This window comes from Parasteatoda tepidariorum, chromosome 4 (genome assembly GCF_043381705.1).
Source record: "Parasteatoda tepidariorum isolate YZ-2023 chromosome 4, CAS_Ptep_4.0, whole genome shotgun sequence".
NCBI lineage: Eukaryota > Metazoa > Arthropoda > Arachnida > Araneae > Theridiidae > Parasteatoda > Parasteatoda tepidariorum.
The window spans coordinates 84,637,858-84,665,750 of NC_092207.1; the positions used below are offsets into that span (position 1 = coordinate 84,637,858).

Genomic DNA, 27,893 nt, shown 5'->3' on the forward strand with positions numbered 1-27,893 from the left:
GACCTTTAAATGCCGAAGACTTTATCAAAAGGTCGTTAAAGTCAACTGAATTCGCAGTAAATGTATCTAATCTGGCTTCACAATCATCAATTATACCAGTCTGCATAAGTTGCGGGAACGGTTAGCGTATAATAAAATACACACACTGTTACTTCTCTAAAACGCATGAAGTTTGACAGTATCGAGCCAGTTGCTTAGTTGATTTTGTCCAACTTGGTGTGTCCAGGTTTGTGACCTTTTTGATTTTAAAGATTTAGACTATTTTGTTTTAAAAAATTACTGTTAAACTTTGGTTTGAAGACCATGGAACATTTTGAGTGTTTCATAACATGATTAATGCTAAAGTGCAACTCTGTTATGGATTCCAATTTTTGCCACTAAATAGTAGAATGTTTTGAACTCTAGGACCTATCGCTTCTTTCTCGTTTTGCCGGCCCTGAACAGGTTAAACCTCGTTTAGTCTTACACTTGGTTAATAAGTGGAAAATGTTTTGCAAAGAATATGAGTAATAAATATTTAAATGTAAACACAGTGTGTTTGTTAAGTCATAATGTATTTTTTTCCCCTGAGAACGGTCAAAATTGCACCAAGACTTTATGGACACTGTGTTTCATTTGATAATTATTATTATAATTATAGACAATAAGATAGTTTGCGTGCCTCCATTCAAATAATTATTGTTGCAATAATAAAATAATAATGATAATAACATATTAAAATCACATATTTTCTGCTAAGTACAAGAAAGGTTGAATTTTGATTATATAATAAAAATTATTTTGACAGTTAAAAACTATTATTTAAAGATATATTTATACTATGAATTTTAAAAATAGAGTAGATTTCAGTTTATAGGCACCTCTTTAATCTGAATACCTCTACTAATCGAATCGAAGTAAACATTTTTTGCACCTATACGGATAAAAAAATTCTGGTAAAATAACCGTACTGTATACTAATGTCATTTGTGGTAAAAAAAAAACAACAGCAATATAATTCTGGTTAATGAAAGTAAAATAAAAGCCTTTTAAGTGGTCTTTTCCGTTCATATGGTAACGATTTACCGGAAATGATGGTTTTAAAAAGTATAGCTCTTATTATCACAGATTTAAAAAGAAATACCAAATTGAAGGTGAATTTAACCTAAAAAATGGTTTTTATACCATACTCTAAGGTATTCTGATAAAAAAACCAAATTTTACCGCATTTACCAAATTTTATAACACATTATAAAATCATATTTTATTGATAATTTTACCAAAGTAATTATTAAAGCTTTTCGGTAAAAATTACCGAGCTATTTGGTGTTTCTATAGAGCTAGAAACACAGTAAATTTTAGTACATTACGGTAATTTGGACCATTCATTTTTTCGCAATGTATTAACTATTCGTATTAGGTTTTTTTTCTATTCTCATTTTCCGTAATTCATTCTTTACTTTATAAACGAGGACTTCTGGTTTTTAAATTACTTTTATTTTTTTAATTCAAAATATTTTCAATCGGTAACTTTCGTTGTGGAATCCATTTGTTCATTATTGCTAGTGTAGTTAAATCAACGCCTTCCACATCTGATTAAAGAAAGCGTGTTATGTAATTTGTGCAAAAACAATACAATATTGTAGTGCGAATGATTCTGAAGAAAATCTAAAAAAGCTTGAAAATTTATCTAAGTCAATGAAATTAACTTAAAAAACGAATTAAACCAACTGCAGAATTCGATTCTGTTTTGTACAAATAGTTGATTCAAAACAGGAAGGAAGAATGCCGCTCTCTGAGGCCATGTGCAAGTGAATTTTAAAATAAAATATCTTTATACCGGACAGTTAAAAAGACATTTATTAAATGGTCATATTGAAACTCACCCTGATTACTGTAACGGACAATTATAATTAAAATTCAACTTAAATAAAGAACAATTACAATTAAAATTCGACTTAAATACTATAAAAAACATTAATATTTAAATTCCATAAAAAATATTAAATTAACCTTGATTTTCATAATTTATTGAGGAAAATATACAAGTATTAAAAAACGATGTCACTCTCTTAATCAGAATATTTCGATTATCCGTAATAATACTTCAGATAATCGACGTTTGACAAAAATAAAAAATGAATGCAACACAGCTGACGAAATTAAACATCAAAAAATAATTAGAATATACAGTTCGAGATGGATAGTTTGTACTCTCGCACATACATTGTTAAAACAATTCAAATTACTTTATGCTAATAAGGAATATATTAGCATAAAATAACATAATTAGAATAAAGAATAGTTATTAATTGATTAAGTGTTTTTTATCAATTTGATTGAACAATTTTATGAGACAAGAAAATTTAAATTGTGCAGGAAGTATCGAAAGATGTTGAAAATATTTAAGTAAACACCCGAGTGCTTATTTCTAATTAACTCATTTTATTTTAAAAGATCGTATTATTTATGGAAATAAATAAAATTAATTTGAAGTTAATTATTTATGGAAATAAATAAATTAACTTGAAGTTAATTATCAATATAATTTTAAGAAAATAAAGACTGAATATTGCGAATATAGGTAGGTGATAGTTAAAAAAATGCTTGAATAAGTTACTAGTTGACTCATCGAATAGTAAAGGAAAACAAATGCATTTATTTTTATTTTTCAACATTTTTAATTATATTCACATGTTTTTAACTATATTTACAAGATTTTACAACCAAAATTCTTTGAAGCTTTCCATGTGTATGATTAAATATGTAAAACGTCTCAATTATATATTACATATATTAGTCAACACATTCACATTTTATGTTACTTTATGTCATACATAAAAGCATTGTTTAGAGTTGGATGAAACTGAACATAACAGTTCGGAATAACAGTTTCAAAAGTTATAAAAATAGCATATTATTCGCTTCGCTTAAAAGTGTTATTTAATGTGAAAAAATACCTTTCATCATAACCTTTTATGAAAATGGCACACATGTGTCTCTTTTATATATTTTTTTTCTGGTGCTCTATTTGCAAGCAAAAAGATATTTTGGTATTTTTTAATTATGGAAAATAGTATAATAGTCAGTGCCTGATTTATCATAATGCGTGAGAAGCCCAGGCTTTGGGCCCCCATAATGTTACAAGTAATTTTTAGGAATTGCTTATGAGAATTATGAGTCAACATAGATGAAATAGATCTAAGCTTATAATTACTAATATATCGTAATTAAGTTATGTTAGAAATAGTTTAAAAACATTTCCTTATAAAACAACAGGTAAATTTTATTTAAAGTAAAGACCAGGAAGCACCTGACAGGGCCTCAGCATTTCTAGATCAGGGCCCGCTAACAGTTACTAAAAACAATCTGTTAGATTATCGGAATTCTGTGTATACTAAAATATAAAATCTGTAAAAAGTAGTTTGAATTTTTTTTTATTCATATTCAAAAATGTATCTATAATTGATTTGCAAATTAAAGAAATTTTAGTGATGAACAACTGTCTTTCTTAGATCTAAATAACTGCAATTTTGGAAAATTATTCTTTATATGACTTTATTTTTGCGCAGAAAAAGACACCGGTGTTTCATGCTGAATTTCATAACAATAAATTAGATACAATAAACTAGACCGTTTATTTCAGAGTTAGAAATGACCAGAATTTATTGTCTCGAGTGCTGATAAACATCTACAGAAAAAGTGGGCTGTTACAAAATGTATGTATGCGTTTAGTTGTGTGATAAAAGTAATTTTAATTTCGCCAAGTGAATTCTGTTATGGAATTTTATAAACCACTATTTGCTGAAAAGTGCTTGTGAATTTAACAAAGAAAATTTCATCGCTGCATTGAGAACTATTGACTGTATGAAACTGAAAAATGTACGGGAGAACGAAATTTGTCATAGATTAGACTGTTCTGAGCAAAGATGATTTAATAATATGGTTGTAACATATTAAGAAATTCTTACATTAATGTTCACACATTTAATGTTTGTGACGTGTTTTTTTTATTAAATTTCATATATCTCATACTTCAATGTGTCATATTAAATTTTTGGAACCTGTTATTTATATGTAACCTACCAATCAGTGTTCCAAAGATGACGGTCAGTTTAAAAAGTTAACTAAAGAAGAACAGAGGGAAATGCATTCCTCTTGTTCCCTCGGTTTATCTCTGCTCAAGTAGCAAACTTTTATTTTCTCAAATTTTAAAAATTATTTACAAAGTTTGTCAACAGGTGGTGCTGCTTATGGACTATGTTTTCTGCTCCATGTCAGATCCTTCAAACTGGAATATTTACTATGGTATTTGCTAATTTTGTTCTCACACAACAATGTTATTGCTGCAACTGGTGATTGTTTTTAAAACAATTTTGTAGGAATTTTCTCTTTTATTAACTCTGTCTGTTTATAAACTTTAACGAATCACATTTTGGAGCTTGTGACGGAAAAACTTGGCTCCTTCAGCAGAACAAAGCAAAATGAACATTTCCATCTGTCCTTAATTGCTTTATAAAATCATCGTTACATTTTGAATAATCGGTATATTTCCCGTTGATACAAGATATTGCTTAATGATTTTTATCTTTGTTTATATACTGTTTTAATATTTTAAAATAATAGTATATATTTTAAAGGCTTCAAGGAATAAACAAAATCTTAGTTTAATACTTTTTTTGGGAAAGGCAAAAGGAATCAAAAAACTTTTTTTCTAGATGGGAAATAACTAGGTAAAATTTGCTTGTTGCCTCGGTATGTCAAAAGCAAAAAAAAAAAAAAAAAAACTTCTATTGGTAATTTTAATTATCTTAATATATATATTTTTTAGATTATTCTTAGGACTTGGCTGTAAATAACCGAGGTGTTGCTGTCAAAGATGAAAAAGCATAAATTGAGTAATACAAAAACGATTGTTTTTTTCCTCATTATGTTTTCGTTTTCATCTTCCGAGCTTATAGTGATAGACGGCACCAAAGATCACAGTTGGAATGAGTTCAAGGTAAATTTATTTATTTTTTAAAATAATTTTAAAAGTTTTCATAAGTTTGAAACTCTTTTAAGTTCCTCTTTGAAATATGAAACTCCCTCCCCTTTTCTTGGTGGTTTATAAATACAAAAATCCAAGTTTATGATCCAATTCTTCACATTAGGTAAAGTTTTAAAACTCCCATCCGCCTTCCCACTAAAAAAAATGGTCTTAAAAATCAAATTAATTTTCACTAAGCTAAATGTGTGTGAATGTTTTTTTATAAATCAATTTCAACCTCAAAAATATTTTAACATAACATTACTAGAAAAAAATGGCCCGATAAGGAGTTAACTAATCTATAAAAAAGTTTTTAAATATTTAAATTATAATTATCAATCTTTTAAATTTAAATACAAAATTTATGTGACATTTAATTTCTTTTTTAAATTTCAATTAAATTTTTATTTTTATTATAAATTGTTACTTTGGAGAATGCTGAAAAATTATAAAATTATATGCTAAACAATTACCTTAAAAAACATAAACATAGTAAGTTTATAAAGTTAAAACAATGAGCTTATAAGGTTTTAGTCTTAAATAGTACTAATAAAAATACATTTTGAATGTAATTTTTAAAAATTTTCGAAATTGAGATGAATTTATAAATTTTTGCTTGTTTGAATTTTACTAATAAAATAAATTTAATGATATCTCTTTATTTTTTTAATTTCTTGGTAAGTGAATTGAAATAACGAATTTGTAAAATTTTTGTTTCTAAGCTCAAATAAAACCAACTTAACCACTTTGTTAAAATGTCCGATATGATGCTTGAAATCGAAACTAAAAATAATTCCATAAGATATTTGCTTTATAAATCATTTTTATATTCTTATTTAAAATTAAATTTTTAAACAATTCTAGAAATTTGATTGAAGTAATTTTTTTAAGTTTTTCAAGATGAACTGAAATAAAGGTATCGCAAAAATAAATAAATCACTGACATAAGAAAGCTAACTTGACCTTTAATACACCTACGCTGTTTCATTTTTATATGCAATTTTATTAATGCATCATCATAAAATATTATAACTAATACAAATTGCATAAAATTATATTACTTCACATTTTATTGTTTCCTATAGTAAACCAATGCATTGTATAAAAGTTGTATAAATATTTGTGGAAATAAAATTTGGTTAATCTGAGCTTAACATTAAAATATTCATAAAAATAAGATGCAAATTTAGATCCGAGACAATAAAACTTATTAGAATTTGTCATAACAGTTTATTCTGTACAATTTAAGAATTATCCTGATCATGAAATTCCATGAGTCAATAAATGTCAAACCGATTTTTAGCAGACGTAAAATAAATCGCTTTTGTTAATATAAATATTCATGGCTAATTTTAAATAGTTCTTTTACTGTAGATGGGATAAGTACCGTCTGCTATTTAGAAAAAAATATCAAGCACTACAAAAGTCATATTTTTAAAAATGATTGTTTTACAAGTAATAGAATAAGAAAAATCCTTCAAAAGATCTTTTCTTTAACTTTTTAGTAAGAACTGAGTATTACATTGTTCTCGATTGTACGATATTGATTATTTTTTTTATTTTTTATTTCCANTATAAATCATTTTTATATTCTTATTTAAAATTAAATTTTTAAGCAGTTCGAGAAATTTGAAGTAATTTTTTTAATTTTTTCAAGATGAACTGAAATAAAGGTAATGCCTGCAAAAGTATCTGGGAAATAAATAAATAAATCATTGACATAAGAAAGCCAACTTGACCTTTAATACACTTACACTGTTTCATTTTTATATGAAATTTTATTAATGCATCATCATAAAATATTATAACTAACACAAATTGCATAAAATTATATTACTTCACATTTTATTGTTTCCTATAGTAAACCAATGCATCGTACAAAAGTTGTACAAATATTTGCGGAAATAAAATTTGGTTAATCTAAGCTTAACATCAAAATATTCATAAAAATAAGATGCAAATTTAGATCCGAGTCAATAAAACTTATTTGAATTTGTCATAACCGTTTATTCTGTACAATTTAAGAATTCCTTATCATGATTTATTCCCTTATCATGATAAGATTCCTTACCCGATTTTTAGAAGACGTAAAATAAATCGCTTTTATTAACATAAATATTCATGGCTAATTTTAAATAGTTCTTTTACCGCAGATAGGATGAGTACCGTCTGCTATTTAGAAAAAAATATCAAACACCAAAAAAGTCATATTTTTAAAAAAAGATTGTTTTACAAGTAATAGAATAAGAAAATCCTTTATTTAACTCTTTAGTAAGAACTGAGTATTACATTGTTTTCGATTGTACGATATTGATTATTCTATCAGAGAGTTTTCATCCATATCATAGCACAATACATTAAAAAAATTGGTTCAAAGTTGAACCATAATAAGGATTGAATCATAAGAGGTGGAACTTTGCTGCCACCTTAACAAGGAATTAGTTTGAACTGCACTGTAAAAAATTTCTCGGGAAAAAATGATTAAATAACAATTTACTTAATTGTTATTTTAAAATATTCAAGCATAACAGTTAAATAACCTTACATAAGATAGTATTCAAACTGTTAACTGTGAGAAAAACCGTTTATTAACTGTTTTCCCCTAATACAGTTAAACAACCAGAATTTTTTCGCACCAACTCGATCCACCTAATGAAGCCATTTAGTATCTTACAGATGGGCACATATTATAGCCTAGAGGGCTAATGGCTCAATTTCACAACCAACAGAACAGGTTTCGAGTCCTGGTGACGCTGGATTCCAGCGCTGACACCACAATATTATCTCCATTCCCTTCAAAACATGAAGAGTTTCTCCCTTCAAATACATGAAGAATTTTCAGTGATCTTCACTCCCCTATTTGTGACCCCGGACTGTTAGAATATGATACTCTCATTCAGGCATAGATGGCAGCACCATAAAGCTACTAAACTATCTCTAACGTTCAGTTAAATTTCCTTTTTATGGTTTTGAAACTATGCTAGTAGTAAATGGTTTAAAAACCATATAGTTTTGTATTCATGGTTTCTTACCCATACTAGTCGTGAACGGTTTTAAAACCGTTAAAGTAAAGAAATGCTCTTTACCGTAAACTTTACAATTATTTAGATGAACAGTCTGCTGCCGTTCATTTTACCGTAATTTTTGAGAATGAAAGTTTTAACAGTGTATGTTGATCCGTGGTATTCTGCAATCAAGTTTAAGAAGCATAATGAAATAATATTAGCTCAAACTAATTAGCACCATGCTATGGTTGCAGAAAATCTAAACAATATAACGGCGTAATCCACTCCAAAATTATCCGCTTGTAAAAATTGATTCACTACTTAAATTAGTCTGAATGCGCATTTTTTTCTAATTTTTTTCTTCTTTTTGGGCTGGAAAAAAAACCTTTTTGATCATCGGTTGTGATTTTCTTTCTTTCTTTGTTTTTTTTTTGGGGGGGGGGCTTTAGAGCCTTTAATGATCGAACATCTTTTAGTGAAATCCCAAGTTAATAAAAAAAAAAATTGTTAATATCTACGAATATGCTAACCAAAAGAAGACTACTAATTACCTTTATGATATTTAGTACAAAGAATGAACTTTTCTCAATCATCACTTTATCAATTATAGTCTTAAAATTATAGGTTCTCTGGTAAACAATTGAATTCGCAGATTGAAAATCTGATCTTGTCTGTATCGGAATTTGTTTTTGGTGCATCCTTAAGCTGAAAATGAATTAAGTGCGCTGAATTACAGTTTTCGAAAAATAATTGTTTATCAGAGAAATATAATTCTTAAGTCTTGAATTTGGTTACTTCAATTTTTGGTTATTTAATTGAAAAGATCGATGAGAAATACTGATGCTATTTTTATAATGCTGTTTTTTTCATAATTTATTCTTTTTATTGCTATTGAAAATAATACTTTTTAAAAATAATTTTGCAATTTTCTTTGTCATTGTCATTTTTACTTAAATAATTTCGTAAAAATACTCAAAATATTAAATAAATTATGAATTATTTTTTAGATGTAAATATAATGACAGGTTTCCAAAATCGTTAGTGCTGAACAGCTTTAGAGACTTTAAACTAATCGAAATTATTTCTTTTTCCTGGAAATAGTATGGAAAAAACTCTGTAATTATATGGTTTGTCATCATTGCTTAAAACTGACTAATTCATAAATCGTTTTTATTATGAATAAGTCAGTCCTAAGCAAATATATGTCTTATTACGATATGTATATGTTTTATGAATTATTTTTTAGATGTAAATATAATTACAGGTTCCCAAAATCGTTAGTGTTGAACAGCTTTGGAGACTTTAAATTAATCGAAATTATTTCTTTTTCCTGGAAATAGAATGGAAAAAACACTGTAATTATATGGTTTGTCATCATTGCTTAAAACTGACTAATTCATAAATCAAATTTATTATGAATAAGTCAGTCCTAAGCAAATATATGTTTTATTATGATATGTATATGTTTTATTATGATGCAAACATAAAGTTTTCTTGTTAATCATAATGAGAATTTCCAGAGAGCTTACAAGAAGAACTACACACGTGAAGATGAGAGAGTACGGAAACCCATTTGGGAGAAAGCTCTGGCAGCCATCATGAAACACAATGAAGATCACGCCAGTGGTGTTCATTCCTTCAATCTGGGATTAAATGATTTTAGTGATATGGTAAGTAAACCAGACTTAAAAACAATATACTCTAAATTGTATGCCAGAATGACTAAGAAGAAGATAGAAATATTTGCATTTTTCCGAGGAAACGTGATGAATTATTCTTTCCAAGTCTTAGCATTAGTAATGAAGATGGTTGACAGATGGCGCTGCTATAAAGTAATGGATCTATAAAACAAAGTTTTCAAAATAACCAGCTACAACATGGTGCAGTCTGAGAATAAAATAAAGAGATGCCCGCTCTAATATTTCAGTCGACATGGTTTTAGCATATAACAGAAAACATTATTTTTATGGTTTTTCTTCGTTAACAGAAACTATGCAATTAAAATAATGAATACGAAATTATGAAACATGATTAGAAACTAACTTTTTGCACTATTTTTTTAAATAATTCCTTTGACGAAAAATATTTAACGAGATATTATTGTAACCAAAAATTAAAAGGCATTTTAAACAGCAAAATTGTAGATTAAATTTCAATGGTTAACGGGTCATAATGATTATATTCAAACTTTATCCCAATTAAGTACAGAACTAAATATATGATATTTAATTTATGCTAATACAATAGGACATTTTGGGAGTTAAAAATTAAAAACTTTTTTTTAATTTTGATGTTTAAATAAGTAAAATAAAAACTTTAATTTGGAAAAAATGATTGCGCAGCAATAATGGAGTTTGGAGAATAAAGCGTTCAGTTTTACTCATTTACTAAGTAGTTGAAAGAGGCAGTTCCTCCCCCTTTTTTTAGGTGACTTAATTACTGTATTGTTAATATGTTTTAAGATTTGTATTTATTTTTCAGAAATTTCAGCTTAGAAAAAAAAAACATTTCTCTTAAATCCAAAAAATAAAAATGTGGTTAGTTGATACAAGGTTGAAAGTTCCACCTATAAATAATATCACACTTTTTTCACTATTTTCGACCCCTTTTACCTTATCGAATCGAAGTTATTTTGAAACATTTTAATGTAGGTATTTAATTTACACAATATTTATAGGATACAGCAATTGCTGTATAAGAAATAAAATTTCAATTACTATGTTGGCTTTAGAAAAGAAAAGAAAAGTCAAGTTTATTTTTTTTCTTTCAGTCCGATGAGGATTTTATGAACATGGCAATGGGCTTAGAAGATAAAATGGAATGCGATAACAAAAGTTTGTTATACAGTCCTCCGAAAAACGCATCAATCCCAGAAAGCATAGATTGGAATAAAAGAGGTTACGTAACAAAAGTTGTAAATCAAGTAAGTGTTCATCCTCAAACGCGTCACAAGAAAAACAGATTAAAAAAAATTCCTGTCCAGCATTTTATTGCAGAAAATAACTTTAAATGATTGATAAAACTAACTATACTTGACTAGCAGTAGATATGAAATATACAATTACTGTAAATGGTTAGAAATATAATTTGAACGTGTGCAGACACATTTTTTTATTTTAATTACTCCCTTGGTTTAATAATTTTTTTTCAATCAGAATATGTTAAAAATAACTTGCTCGTTTGGAAAGGGAATTTAAAAATTTGACAAAAATTTAAAATGATGTAGTTTCTAAAATAGATTGTATTGCGTTTGAAAAATTGTATTCGTCCAAGGTACAAAAACACAACAAAGGTACAAAACATTACAACATTAGTACAACATTACATCAATCAGCACACATCAGTACAACATTAGTACAAAAACATGATTTTGGGCGACATTTTTGAAAATGAGTTTATTATAAATTTGAAATTCCCGTACTCTTAGTTTTCCATAAATACTTTACTTTTGTTTGTGTTACAATTATTTACAAAGTTATAGTAGTTTTTGTGCAAGGTGATAACAGTGAATAGACTAATGATTTTAAATCTTTAAATGCGCTTATCTCAAAATCAGATTTTTTCCCTTTTTACTCCTCCTTATACACGATGCCTCATGTTGCTTTTAAAATAATTGTCTACAATTTTTCATGATTGCTTATGATTAAAGCACACATGTTTTGAGTTAAGACTAAGGGGGAAAAGTAGAATTTTATTCTTATGCATGTTTTTATGCAAAGAAAAGTAATGGAATTTTTTAAAAATTTGCTTTTTTAACTACATTGATCGCTTACTCAGTTGTATATACACTTGTTCTTTAGATAATAGTTCAAAACATAGTTGATAGCCTTCTAAATAATATCCTCTAAAGTATTCTGGTTTTAGGTGATTGAAATTCTTTTACTGTGTTTTCAGTATACCCAAAAATGTCTTATTCTTACCTAAGAATGGCCGTTTTTTGAAAGAGTAATAATATTTTCGCAAATTTTATAAGTTTTTACACGTGATAAAACAAGAAATCTAGCTTATTTTAAAATTTTATATTAATATTCCAAAAAAAGTAGTCGAAACTAGTCCGATACCTTAAATTAAATCCTTTTAATAGCCTTTAATCCTTTATCGATCCAGTAGTTATAGTCAATCTGAAAAATTTATAATTGTAATTTTTAAAACACACTGTGTATATTGATTTCTTTTTAATTTCTCAACCAGACGTAGAATTGCTTTACAATCCCAAAATTCAGAATTTAAACCAGGATATTTCAGGCTGGAAATGTACTGCAGGAAACTAATCAGGAATTGAAGAAAAAATTTAAAATTTTAAAAGGTACTTTGCCCGTGCTCGCTTGCTCCAACCCCAATTACTGACCTATCATTCATTTTAATTATTTTACTTTATTGTATGTTCCTTACTGATTTTGGAATGATATGATCATTGCGTGATACGCAAAGGCATTCCTTCAAACAAATAAAGATGTTCATTTAATGCTTAAAGGTGACTCTTTAGAATTATTTGAACATCTATTCTTGATATTTCTGTTTTAAAAACAAACATATACATTATTTTCGCTTGGTGTTGGTTTTGTATACTAAAAACCATGTAAAAAAAATTTTTTTTTGTGTTCAATGAGTTAAAAAGTAAACATTTTTGTACACTTTCGTAGTATTAAAAACACACTCCGTTTCTTTTTCGATTTTCAGATCACTTTACTACTAAAAAATAAAAGAAAAAGAAAAAATTCATGTTGCCTTTTTTCTTTAAATTCTCGTTTCCATTTTTCTTTTTTCCACAAATACTATAAAATCTAAAAATTTACAAGAAGTTATTTATACAAAAATATACAGAAAATAAGATAGAATAAAAAATTTAACACTCAATAATTAGTTCCACAATTATTAACTGTTAAATTTACACCGAAGAACCATTACATTATGACCACCCTGCTAATAACATGTAGGACCACCTTTAGCCCTCAAAACTGCTAGCACCCGCCGTGGCAATGATTTCACAAGGTGCTGATTGGTAATCTGAGGTATCTGGTACCAAGCGCTCACCAACTGGTCCTGCAATTCCCTCACATTGCGAGGGGGTAGCGTGGCAGCATGAATTTGGTTTTCCAATTAAGACCACAAATGCTCTATTGGATTAAGGTCAGGTGAATTTGGGCTCCAAGACATGACTTGAAAGTCACTGGGTTGTCCTTGAACCAATCCATGACGATTCGACCCTTATGACATGGTGCATTATCCTGCTGGTAAACACCATCTCCCGCAGGAAAAACTGTTGCCATGAATGGGTGAACCTGGTTCAAGTAGCTTACAGGATTTACAGGATTATGTTCTATGAGGATTATGGGTCCTAATATGCCCCATGAAAACATTGTTCCTGGGCGAGAAACCATGAAAGCCTGGGCGAGCCCATGGTTATAGATGGAGGGTGGTCATAATGTAATGGCTCTTCGCTGTATAGTAAAAGAACAGACACGGTTTACGGTGCAGCCTGTAGAAAGGCAACTACGAAATTGAAATTTTATGTGTGAAAAGGCCATTTTTATTTGTGAGCTTAAAACGGAATGTTTTTTGCAATTCCGATTCGTTCTAAAATTATTTCATTTTAAAATGCTTTTTAAGAAAAATTAAAGCATATTCTCTCCTGCTAAGAGTAGAAAGAAAATTTATTTATCTCTCAAAATCATTAAGCATCTCAAACAATACCGTTTGAATAAAATCTTTTAAAAACTTTTTTTATTGTTGTACTTTATTTTTAATTCATTTTACGAAACAAAAATACATTTGTTCTCTTTTTTATAAATTACTTTTTATTTAATAATAATTTTTATTCTTCTTCTTCAGTTCTCAATACCTGTTGAATAATATTTTTAAAAAAAGTTTTGTTTTTAATAAATATGTCAAACTATATGACATATTTTAAGTCTAAAATTTGAACAGGGAAGGTGTGGAGCATGCTGGGCCTTTTGTAGCACTGCAGCTCTAGAGGGACAACATAAAAGAATGACAGGCAAATTGGTGAAACTGAGTGAGCAACATTTGATTGATTGTTCGACAGTAACAGGTAATTATTATAACTTTAATAATTATCGGACTGAATATGCTATTTTGAGCTCAAAGAAGATCTCAGACTATTCTTCTTTAAATATTACTAGGTGGCTTTAATTAGCTTTTCTAATTAAGTCCCATTTCGATCGAAACCAATTTTTTTTTTCCTTATCGATAAATGAATTCTTACTTCAAAAATGAGAATTATTCAACGAAGAAATCCACAAATATTTAGATTTTATTTCGCACAGATATTTTTCAACGTATTTAGTTTCCCATAACACAAACTTGTTGATTGAAATCTTATTTTATCAACACGTTAAGTTTTTCAAAGCTCCTCCGCCAAAGAAATAAAAAGTCACATTTTAAGTGTCTTACACACTTGGAGCAAAGCTATAAAGCTTATGATCCACCTTATGAACAGTTGTCTGTGGCAGTGTATATTAGGCCTTCCGTGATTTGGTTGTTGCCCGAGGGCAAAAAAATGCATAGTTCAATGCATACAGTTTTAAAAAAAAAAAAATCTTTAAGCTATATAATTCATCTTGTCGTTAAGAATTACCTAAGTTTTAGAACTGTCAATTAATGTTCTAAATTTTTCTAAAGAAGAAAAAATCACCGATATTACGAGATTTTCCACATTTATGAAAATTATCAAAATCAATGAATGATTCTCAATTTTTAAATCTTTATATGAATCCAGATAATCAAGAGTTGGAATAACTTTTGAAACATTAAAAAATTAGATCACAAAAGCTTTATTTTTTCACAAATTTATGGCTATTTTTCTTGGCGACGTTTTGTGATATTTTCATGTTTAGCAAAGAAGGCGCCGGCTAAAGATAGGCGAAACTTTACCTAAGCGTCATAAATAACTGTTACCAACTCTCAACAGTCAAAAGAAAAGTATATAAAATTTAAAAAAATAATAAATAAAAATTTTTAAAAAAAATCATTATTTCACACGATGACAGAGCCTTAGGAAAAAACTTTTAACTTTTGATCATTATAAGTTGTTATTCGCCAAAGACATTATTTAGCAATAGTCCAAAAAGTTAATATATCTTCGAAATTTTAAATACTAATTTTGCAATAATTATTTTAACTACAGGTATTGATGAGATACAGTTTTCAATAAAACTTATTATAAAAGTAAATATAATATTTAAAAGGGAAATATAAGGAGTTTATTTTTTAATGATTGAGTACCTGCACTTCAAGAAAAAGAAGACCTCCTATATCCCGACATGTGACCTATGACGTTCGCACCAGCAAATCTTTATCTGCAAAATGTCGTATTAAATTTGAGCTAAGTTCTCTACTAAGTTAATTAATGATAAGTTAATTAAATACAACGCCGTATCAAACAACGAATTAGTTGAAATATAATTCTTTCTCATCTTTTACTTAAACTTAGATTTATTATTTGTTTATGTATTTTATTCTAACCGTGATATATTTTGGCTTTGTGTACCTGGCAACTTCGATGCATAATTAGTTTCCTTATGTCCTACGTGGCTTTATGTCTGTCTTTGTGTTAAGTAAGAAATATGTAGTGAAAGAATTTAAATATTAGAGAAAGAATCTTTGTGAAAGAATATAGAATGTGTGAATGTGCCATTTAAAGGAATTTGAACTTGGTGGGCTTAGCTTACTCGAAATAGAATGGAAAGAACAGTTGCTAATGTAAACAAATGCCACGTTACCAATCAGGATCGAGATACCCACACTACGTCACTTGCAGGTATCCCGTTATAAAATCGTAGCTAAATGTGTTTATTATAAAATATATTGTAATAAGCTAAAGTCATTAGATTACTTTATAATGAAGTAGCACCACTATTGGTTTTAAGATATTAATTTTAAATAATAATCTAGTCTAAAAACTAATACTGAAATGAACAGTATTTTAAATGGCTGACACATATATATTATAGATAACTATTATAAAGAATGTGATAAATGAGTAACTTACAGGGAAATATCACTTTAAATTTCGTTAGTTCTGTGGTATTGATAGCCTGTGATATCTGGATAATCTTTGCTTATTAACCGTCATATCATTAATTATTTTGTCCAATAAGATTTGAATCAGAAAGGGAGAGACAACGATTTGAGATAATAATCTTTTTTATGATATACAATAATACATAATTAATGTTTTATGATATACAGCTAATTTTTTGTCTAACGAGATTGCATCGATAGCAGAATCAAAAACGGAAGGACAACGATTTTAAATAATCATCTTTTTTGTGATATACAATTATATATAATTAAATGTTTTATGATATACAACTAATTTTTTGTCCAACGAGATTGTATCGATAGCAGAATAAAAAACGGAAAGACAACGATTTTAGATAATCCTCTTTTTTTATACAATTATGTACAATTAATTGTTTTATGATATATTATTAATTTTCCTGTCTTATTAAATAGTACCAACAGCAGAGTCATAAACGGGAAAACAATGATTTTTGGACAAAATTTTGATGTGGAATCAAGGAAGGAAAATCTTAGTTCACTGTCATAATCAGGGGATCTGACATTACTAAAAATAAATTATTATAATTTAGAGGAGATTGTGCAACACAAAGTGTCTTTTAAATGTTTTCGTTGTAAGAGTGTGTAAGACTTTTTTCATTTTTAAGTTCGGCTTAAAAGCAGTCTTTTGAAGTGTTCAAATGAAAAATGTTAAAATTATTCAATTTTTTAATCGTTAATATTTCAGTAAGTAAAATTTTAAAATAAAATTCTATTTGAATTTGACATACATTAATATTTTGATAGCGTTTTGAAATTTTACTATACGTAGCAGAGTCTTACGATATTAGCATGTAAAAACCCAATCATTAAATCAAAACTCTTGCAAGGCTCACAGTTTTTTTTCTGATAATCTTTATGAAACAAATCATAGGTGAAAGTTATTAAATCGTAATATTTATCATCCCTTTATGGCACTTAATTACACTGGTGGACAAAATTAAGAGATGGAAAGCATTTTCGCACATTCATTCGCACATGCAAGATACCCACACACCACTCCATGTGTTTGACAATGGTTCTGTGATTGCCCAGAGGTACAGGCAGGAGGTCCTAGAGCCCTATGTGCGTCTTTTTTGGGGCGCTGTTAGACCTTTGTTCATTTTTATGGACGACAATGCGCGACCACATAGGGCTCTCATGGTTGATGAGTATCTGGAAAGCGAGGATATTCAACGAATGGCCAGCCAAATCCCCTGACCTGAATCCTGTTGAACATGCTTGGGATGCTCTTGGAAGAGCTATTGCGATGCGCCAACCTCCCCCCAGAACCATTCTGAAATTAAAAATTGCTCTGGTGGAAGAATGGGAGGGTCTTCCACAAGTCCTCCTTAACTCCCTTATTAACAGCATGCATACTCGTTGTGCATGCTGTCTGTCTGTCAGGGGTGAACATACACCATACTAAAGGCAACACACACTGTACAAGCCTCACTTTTATTGTCATCTTTTATCCTTAAGTTCTGACTACATTGGATTTATTGGCAATAGGTCTTGCCAGCGAATGGCACTTTCATTTTTGTTTTGCATACTTTATTATCATGGAATAAGCTAGATCCATACCAAATTTCATTGATTTATACTCAGTATTTATTGAGATATTTGGGAAAGTGTCTTCCATCTCTTAATTTTGTCCACCAGTGTAGATAGATACCAATCTCATTAATTTTTTACAAAAAATTCACTCAAATATTTTCTTATTTTTACAGTTGTTTTACTAATATTTAATATTAATATTTATCATTTAGTATAAACATTATAAATTAGGTATTAAGTAAAATTAAGAAGTGTATTAAAGTAAAATGAAGTTTCCAACAATACATTATTTTAATCGATTTTAGGTAACAAGCAATGCAGGGGAGGGCGAATGTGTAGAGCTTATGAATATGCAGCAGCTGTGGGAGGTGTACTGGCAGATAAATACTATCCATACGAAAATAAGGTAAAACACAATTTTATTTTATTGACAGTAACTTATTATTTTTTTAGCAATTTATACAGATATTTTAATATTTTTTTATTCATTAAAGAGTTTTGCGATCCTGCTGTTCATAAACCACTTTATTTAAATGCAGATGACTTTGTGTAATGCGTCATTTTTAATCTTCTATTTTTCTCTCTCTTCTCAATATCTTCATTTTTCTCTTTTATGACTTAAAAGTACGGTTTTTAATAAATTAAGTCAAAGCAAAGAATCAACTTTTTTAAAGGATAAATTTAAGTTATTTTAACTCTTTTCCAATTTACTGTTTCTAATTAAAGTCGATTTAAAGTGAAATAAGAAGATTCCTGTTTTCTTTGAAGAACATCTCCATTATATCGCCTAAATCACATTATACTGTTTACATTTGACGCATTAAAACCAACTCCAGCTATTGAGTCATGAAATTTTACATTCAGCTCAAATCAGTAAATATAATGGTCCTGGGTCGCACCAACCATAACTCTGACGGAAAACATCTCATATGGTTTATATAACTGTCTTTGAACATCCAACCCAATTTTTTGGGTTTACGACTACTAGTGTTCAACTCCGTTGCCTTGTAATTTTGAATTCAATCCAGAAGACAAGGGAACTCCTGCATCAAGTAGTGGAAAGCATTTGCCTTCGTGGAGGACTTTTTGATGGAACTAATCCACATTTGCGTTACATAGTGAGGTAAACTATGAACACTACCCACGGTTTGTCTGGCGGCAAGGAGACTCTAACCCATGATCCGTCTACCACTGAGGATATTTTATGTCAGCATAGTGGTCAGTGCGAGCCGGGTGCGGAATTCGTATCGATCAGCCATCGCTGGGATTCTAACCCGGTTCACCTCATTGAAAGGCAAACGCTCTACCCCTAAGCCACCACGGCTCATCTAATATGATTGCCGAATCAGCGCTTGGGGTCCCCCGCCTCCCACTTCATAAGGAGAGGTTTTCATGCCTTCTTTCTCTATTCACTTGAAAATTCCTCCACGATGGTGAGTTAGTCTTCATGCTTGAATCTCGAGTTCTCTTGACTTCTGTGTTGGATTTAAAATTACAAGGTTAGTGTGCTGAACATTAAGATCCAGTCGGATGTGGATTGATTTTTCACCAAGAGCAATTAAATAATAATAATAAAAACATGGAGAAACAAAATGTAGAAATCAAATTTTCAAAAATAAAGTTTCAAGTTTCATATTTTGAAGTATCATATTTGCAACAGTAGTTCATTAGTTAATTAACCACTATACATTATTAATTATTGTCTGTAATTTGTACTTAAAAATGCACGGAAATTTAAAATGAAAAGTTTTTTATTTAACAAAAAAAAATTTACAAGAGTTCACTTATATTATTGATTATTTTATTTTAATTTGACTAGTTAAAAGCCTCTCCTGAAGTTTCTTAGGATATTTGACTATATAAGCATACTATTATATTAGGCTTTATTAGCATTAAATTATCAATTGTTATAAATGAAGTGATTTAAAAGGAATTTTAAAATATATGCATTAAAATTTTACAACTAAGAACTTGCACTTCAAGAAGAAGAAGAAGGTCACAGATACCCACACACGTGACGTATAACGTCAGCTTCAGCTGTTCTCTTATAAGCAAAATGGCGTGTTAAAGTTAAGCTAAATTTCGAAGCTATGGTCGATCAAGATCAACTATAAACCAATCCTAGATATCCTAGACCAATCCTGATGAATTGTTAGACATCTATAGATATCTAACAATTGATAAACCACGATATCTAACCAATTAGGATGAAATCTGATTTGAGCTCTGTTTTGTCAAAATATGTTCGATACGTCATAGACTAGTTAAAAATATGCTCGTTACGTTACAATATTATTTTAATTTGTTCCACTTGACGAAAAAATTTGATATTCATTTGAATGTCGTTGTATATGATCGAAGGAGTTTGAAATAGCATAGATATACATTATTAAAAGTTGAGTCAAAGAAATTTACACATTAGTAAGCGATATTTTTAAAGCAAATATTTGCAAAAAAAGTTTTTTTAATGTTTAAATTAAATTTTTTAACGAAATGAAACACAATTATTAGAAATGGAGTAATTTTTAAATATTGTCTTTAATTGCTATAATTCAAAAAGTACGTTTTTATAAAATATCTAAAATTTTATAAAAAAATATTATTTCCTGTGTTAAATTTGACACTTTTCACTTGAACCATAACATGAACATTGAAATAGTCATTTAAAAATTAACTGAATTTGAATTTATTGAAGCTTTTGATTCCTAACATGTGTATCACAAATAAAACGTATTTTCTAGGGAGGTAAATGTAAATTTAATTCGAAACACATAGGTGCGAAAATAAAAGGATATATAGAAATCCCATACGGTGATGAACATGCACTTCTTATGGCTGTGGCTTTGATTGGACCCGTAGCTGTAGGTTTAGATGGATACAGGCCAAGATTTAGACATTACAAGTAAATATTTCTTTTATTTTAAGTTACGTACTCAAAACATTTCTCTTAACGTATAGTTTTTAAACGCTATACTTAACACGTTTGTGGACTTCTGCACTTTTCGTAAATGTTGTTATTTCTAATGCCATTTGTCAAAACCAGCAAGCCTGCTTGGTGAAACCAAACGAATTTAAGGCAAGAGGGAGCATGTCTCGTTTTTCGTTGGCGCCATCTATGACCAAAAATACGACCTCAGCCGCACACAAGTCACTGTCCTTTAATAAGGCGCAACCATTTATGCATCCATTCATCCACAAATCATAATTTTGATCTGAACCAGCGAACGATCAATCTCCAATTCAGTACCCCCAGAGTTATGATTTGTTGTGGGAACATGGAGGAACTTGTGACCCGACAGATTTAATGAGCACTAGTCACCATTTACTACACGGGAGTCTTCGGTAGGTGGGAATCGAACTCACGACCCCTTGGACAAGGGTGCAACCCCCTACCAACCTGGCTATCCCAGCCATACTCTTCGTAAATGGAATGAACGTGCCAAGGTTATGCGATTCCTGCGCTGTTCATTCTTTTTACACTCTCAGTTTGCAGGGTTTCGGCGAATCTCGTGTTTTTCTTTTTATTTAGTAAGAAGTTGGAATATACTTGTGGGGGGGGGGGGAAGAAGCAAGGCCAAAACTATGGCAATGGTGTGGAAAGAGAGGAAATGACATGTGACTCCTATTCTGTTTACAAAGAATATTGTCTGTCTTTAGTCCATCACGAAGAATTTTTCAGTTTATCCACAAATGTGTTAAACAAAATGTATCACATCTTTCACAACACGCATATAAAACGAACATTTTATTCTAAAATTCTTCGTTAAAAGAACAAATTCAGGCTTTGAAATATGAAAATCGTTATTTACATTGATTGAACACGTGTAACAAATATGCATTTTCGAATGCACATATATCTTTTTTACACGGCAACGAAAAATTCATTATTTCTCTTTTACTGATTGGCAACAGTTTTTTTAAAAGAAATTAAAGCAATTAAAAAAATTAATATATATATTTGAGACGTTTTTGCTTCGTTGAAAAATTTTAATATATATATATTTTCATAAATTAAACCCTTACAAATAAAGTAACGCTTGTATCTAAAGATAAAATATAAATTTTCAATATCCTACTTATTAAAAAGCAGTGAACAGTAATTTTACTTTTATTTGATGGTTATTCCTGTTTTCACTTATAACATAGTTGTTCTTTGTTGTAAAATAAAGTTGGCTTTATTCATCAGTAATGGTTTTTAAGCTTTACTAGCCGTTCATGGTGACCTGCCCAGACACTTTCACGAACTCATGAATTCGGAAGCACTACGCCTGCATTGCATGGTGCTTTTAAATTTGAAATTTCGGCAATTTTAAAAAGAAACCTAAGTGCTATTAACTAAATCTCAATTTAAAATCAGATTAATAAAAACTCTAAGAATTAAAATAAATTCTGAATCTTTAGTTGTTATTGTGTAATATTAAAGAAATTATTAATTCCTTAATTATTTTTGTTACAATGATGTAGTTTTTGCTGAATTCATTTATGTCGCTCACGTATTTAAAATAAAATATCCCAATTTTGATATATACAGTACAGAACCCGTTATCCGGAAATCAGAAAACCGGAAAACCAAAAAACCGGAACGCAATTCGATAAATTTTCCAACCATTTTTTAAAAAAAAAAATTTTTTTTCCTCATAAGATTTTAGTATTTTTCTTTCTTTTTCGAAAGATGTTTACCTTACCATCATTTCGGANTTGATGGAACTAACCCGCATTTGCGTTACATGTAGAGGAAAACCACGAAAATCCCCCATGGATACCTAGACTCTAACCCATGATCACTGATAACACTGAGGATATTTTATGTCAGCACTGGGATCGGTGCGAGCCGTCTGCGGAATTCATATCGACCAGCCATCGCTGGGAATCGAACACGGTTCACCTCATTTGAAGGCGAACGCTAAATTCTAAAAAATTAGTTCGATCGTTTCGGAATTTATCTCATTCATGTCATCTTGAAAAATTCAATTCTCCCCTTCAAATCACCCCCATTTCTTTCAAAAAAAGAGGAAGTTTACAGAGGATCAAGAGTTGGAGAGTTTTAATGTATCATTTATAATGACACGAGAATGGTTTTTCTGTCTAAAAACATCTTCGGTTTTAGTTTGCTCAACGAATCATCCTTTTTGTTTCGCTTTAATTACGAGACTACAACAATAGTATTGAAATAAAGAGATGGGAATTATTTATGCTCGTACTACAGCGAAAAATTGCACATAATATATATTGAAACTAAATTACACGTTTTCATACTGTTGGTACTTCATAAATTGGTACTTCATAAGTTACTCTGGTATATTTGGTAGGCCACTTAAGTTGATTTTTTTATGTAATATGATGAAATGAAACTATATAATTATTTATAAAACAAGTTTCAAATAATATTCATTATTTTACGACTTTCTAAATGCTTTCTTCTATATTTTTGAACTGTTAGATCTGGTATCTATGAAGACCCTGGATGCAGCAATACAACTTTAACACATGCACTTACAATAGTAGGGTATGGCACAGAAAATGGAAAAGATTATTGGTTGGTGAAAAATAGGTAGGTCTCTTTAATTGATTCACATAAAACAGTGTTTCCCAAACTTATGACTTTTGTGTACCCTTTCTAAAATTTTCGTAGCGCTGTGTACCACTAATAAAAGAATGAATGTATTTTTTACTATAAAAAAATTGCACAAAAGTTAAAAATCCCAACTGACTGTTGACACCACTAATTACGAACAGTTAACTTTGCAAAAAATAGCCAATAGAAAATAGATCTTCATGGCTAGCTTTGTTTTTAAATAAAATTTTCGTCTGTTTCAAGATATTTCGCATAAGAACGCGTACCCCCGTTAAACTATTCCCGTACCCCTGGGGGTACACGTACCACACTTTGGGAAACACTGACATAAAATAAGCTGCTCATGGGTGTAAATCAGCACAATCTAGATAGTTAGTCTGCTCTTATTATTGGAATTTATCATGACATATTTAGCTTTTTGTGTTTGAGATATAATTTTGTTCGCGCGTTAATTAGTAAAAATGATAAATACTGCTAATTAGCCGGCCGTTGTAGCCTGATTGGCACGGCGCTGCATTCGCGTTCGTGAGAACGGCAGTTCGAATTCAGCCTTCCGAAGACTCTCCGTGTGGTACAATTCTTTAATTCATACAAGCTCTTAAGTGGTCAGTTTTTTTTAAGTTTTTTTTAATGAAACTAAGGGTCTGTCGACTCCTGGACGCTTTCCCTCGTTGATCCTCAAAACAACTTTACGACTCGGTAGTCGCTCATCAGTTGCTGAAACATAGTAGTCTAGTGTTTTCGCTTAAGCAAAATGCTCGAAAATTTTTTTTAGGACGCAAAAAAAATTCTTCGTTTATTTATTGCTAATCGAACTTTAGATGTTTAAAAACAAACTAAGAGTGATACACCAAGAAAGATGTTGCTTACACCACAAAAAAATTGATAAAATAAAGTATAATAAAGAGAAAAAACAATAATTTTTAAAAACTGCGTTTTTCATGTTCAAAAGGAAGAAAATAATTTTTTTTCCCTAACCAAATACGAAAGACATCCCTCCGTAATAAGCTTCTATTACTACCGGACTTTAGTTGGAATCTATGCACCCCAATTTTTCTGCGTAGGAGGTTAGACAAAAATATATTAATTTTCTCCCTTTTTAGATTACTTAAAAAAAACGAAGTATTCAATTTTTTTAAATTTTGTTTTAGTGTTAGTTTTAAAACTGAAATATCCCATAGTTTCACTTTAAATCAATCCACTACTACATGAAATCTTTTAGTGTGAAAATAGTACTTTTATTAATGCTTTTTTTTTAAATAAGGAATAACTGAAGACAAAAAGTAGAAACTATAATATTTCAAGCGTAAAAACTACAATATTTCCCATCGATATTTTTTCACACGAGTTTTGTCTTTACCAGAAATCATCTCAACAATATTTTGAAAGCATGATTATTTTCTACGAGGTTTTGTCCTTCATATGAGAAGAGTACATCTTCCACTCGGAAATAAAGTACAGTCAAACCCCGCTATAGTGAACCTTCATGGGACCGAAATTTCCGTTCACTATAACCGGGAGTTCACTATATCCGTAACGCAGGCAACTTAACTAATGGTTCCCAAACTCCTCCCTTTTATTACACATTGTTCAAATAAATGACTGAAAAATATTATGTAGTAGCAAAAAATGTGTTATTTTCCATTATTCTTTGCCTTGCGTACAAAAAAATTTTTTTAATCTTTAGCTGATGAGCAATCCTCAACATCAGAAATGGAAAAACTTCCCGACTCTCAGATAATTTTTCCTGAATTTCTGTTATCCTGCTTTTTAAACCTGTCTAACCTGCCTATCGAGAACATAAAAGTAGTCTCATAAAATCGCTTAGCAAATTCATCGACATTTGTTTAGATACTTCGATTGGTGAACCACTTCAGTAATGCTTCTTCAACATCCTTGTGATCTGCTTTTCTCAACTTTTTTCTGCCATCTTAATTTTTTTCATGAGCAGAAATTATTAATTGCCTATTTTTCCATATGTTACAAACTGCAGATTTGGATAGTTTATATTCCCTGCAAATATCAGCTTGATTGCATCAATTTTCAATTTTCCTGATTATGCCCATTTTATCATCAATGGAGAAAGTTTTACGTTTACTGCTCGCCATAGTTAAATTTGAGACACTTGATTACAGGATATTTTAAACTGAACTGAGAGCAAAAAGGAGTTGAAATGAGGGCCTTATCAACGTCCAACCCTTTGACGAATAATGAATAATTGCTCATTGCCTCTGACATAAAATGCATATTGATCTGACTGGCACCTTACAGGGGCATCGTCTGCCTGGGTTGGAAACATCTGCTTTGCTTGTTTAGGGATGGGAAAGTGAGATAAAAGAAGCAAACAAGAAAAAATTCTTATCGGTACATTCCCCTCTATAGATGGTTTTGAAAATCGGTATATGTATTTTTTTCTGAAGTAGAAATTTCAAAATTACAACAAAAAAAAAATCAGTTGAAGACAGAAAAAAGTTCATTATATCCAACTTCCTAATTTTTTCGGTTCACTATATCCACAAAAAATAACATTATCCACATATAGCAAGGCACGGGACCGAACATTTCGTTCACTATATCCGGGAGTTCACTATAAACCGTGTTCATTATAGCGGGGTTTGACTTTATTACTTTTATTTGGGATCAAAAGTGAGGTTTAGTTGTGATTTGGAATTAAAGATCCTCTGTAGATTGAAAAAAAATTCTTCATCTGTGTTTACCAATAGAGAAATATATAGGCACAATTTTCAATTAATATTTTGTACCTACTTAATACTTTGTATTTGTTTCACTTTAATCAATGATATGTTTTCTATTTATCTTAGCAACTAAATTTTTTATCTTAAAGTTGTCAGCATTTTTAAAACTTTTTCAATGTTCAAGTTTTAAAAATATTTTGTAGCTAGATTCAATGGAAAGTATATCAATTAATATATATATATATATGTTGTTGACGTGTGCCTGTTTAGGCAGAGGGGGTGCGATTATTCTCGCTTTCCAGTGGCGCCATCTATGACCAAGAATTCGACTTTTCGACTTCTGCCACACCATACGCCACACCCGTTTACAAGGCGTACCCATTCATACATCCATTCATTCATCCACAGATCGTAATTTTGACCTGAATCAGAGAATGATCGATTTCCAATCCAGTACCCTCAGAGGGGACAGTACCCTTTGTTATGGGAACATGGAGGACTTTTGCGACTCGACAGAATTAAAGTGCATCAGTCACTTTACTACACGGGGAGTCTTCGACCGGCTGGGTTCGAACCCATGAACTCTCGGGCATGGGCCCAGTCGTAACGGCCCAGCGCCCTACCAACCAGGCTATATATACATTGGTTTTCTTTGCGTTCAATTATGGCACTTGGCGTTTTTTTATTGTCACTGTGGCTTTTTTTTAATTTCCCTTGACAAAAGAGCTTCGAAAAATGTTGTGAAACAATTAGTGTAAGAAATAATTATATTGTTGTTATTTTGATGATTATTCAAATGGTTTATTTTACAGCTGGGGACCACATTGGGGAGAAGGAGGGTTCGGGAAAATTGTTCGAAACAAAAACAATCATTGTGGATTAGCAAGTAGAGCAGTGTTTCCAGTTATGACAGAAGATGAAAACGGAGATCCTGTGCTGCGTGGACCAAGAGCTCAGTAAAATTTTGGAGAAAAAAATGAACGCAAAATAAAAACACTTAAATAATAACTTTCAAAAGAAATTTAATTTATTACAAATGCACATATGAAATGCTTCTGAATGTTTTGTTACGCACAATGCCATGATGTAAGATAGTGTACATATTATTGCACAATAAACTTTATTTATCTGCAACTGTGACAGGTGAAACTTAGAATTCTTAATCAGTTGCAATTGAAACTTGTCTTTATGTATCTTTGCGGTCGAAATTTGTTGTATCGAACAATGAACGCCCTTAATGTATGGTTTTAGAATCCCTGTTAGAGAAGAAGGAGGAACAAAAAGCACCAATACCAGTTTGCTTGTCAGATAGAACTAGGAGGTATTTCTGATAATAATTTTTCCCTCCTCTTTGCTTCTTCCGGCAATTAAACATGTTTTGATTTCTTTAAATCTTATTTTCCTTTGTAATGATTTTTCAGATTTAATAACGGTTTTGTTTTCTTCTCTGCATAAATATTACCTTGTGATCGTTAATGTGTTACCTTGTTTTACTTTATTTTTGACACAGTTTCTAAAAATATATGTACTAAGAATGAAACAATCGTAGTTTGCCCTACATGTGTTGGAATTGAAACTTTTTATTATGTATATACTACAGTCGAAATTTGTCAGAGTATGTAAGTTAATAAAATTGTAAGTTTTGTGATTGTTTATTCATTTTAATAATGCTTCAATCAATCGAAAGGGACCCAACATTTTATATTTTCTACCACTTCCTTAACATTTTTAGCATCCGTTAGAATAGAAGTTAAAAAAAACTCGCAGTGCTTTTTAAGAGGTAGTTTTAGATTACGCCGCAATGGTTCTATGATGGTCAGTTTTGAGTCAATTTAAAACGAAAGTTTGTTCCAATTGCTTTTCTTTCAATTTTGATAAATTTTGTGTTCTCTACTTAATAAAAAGCACGTCATTTATTTATTACCGCAAAATTCAATTGCCAGCATTTCGAAAGTAAAATAAACGGCCTCAAATGCTTGTGACCAAATCCA

At 30.0% G+C, this 27,893-nt stretch overlaps 1 protein-coding gene across 2 annotated transcripts; it reads left to right on the forward strand.

Annotated features, from left to right (window-relative positions):
* On the forward strand, positions 1–27,557 carry LOC107449431 (cathepsin S-like). Of its 2 annotated transcripts, XM_043042417.2 has the most exons (10): positions 88–226; positions 3,626–3,698; positions 4,811–4,981; positions 9,534–9,683; positions 10,784–10,936; positions 13,942–14,065; positions 17,937–18,037; positions 20,373–20,533; positions 23,072–23,182; positions 26,715–27,557. In XM_043042417.2, exons 3-10 carry the CDS (start codon positions 4,859–4,861, stop codon positions 26,860–26,862), a joined length of 1,071 nt encoding a protein of 356 aa, XP_042898351.1. In that variant the 5' UTR covers positions 88–226; positions 3,626–3,698; positions 4,811–4,858; the 3' UTR covers positions 26,863–27,557. The 2 variants fall into 2 exon arrangements, with proteins under 2 accessions (XP_042898350.1, XP_042898351.1); XM_043042416.2 differs by lacking the exon at positions 3,626–3,698 and having other exon boundaries at positions 1–226.
* The last annotated feature ends 336 nt before the right edge of the window (positions 27,558–27,893 follow it).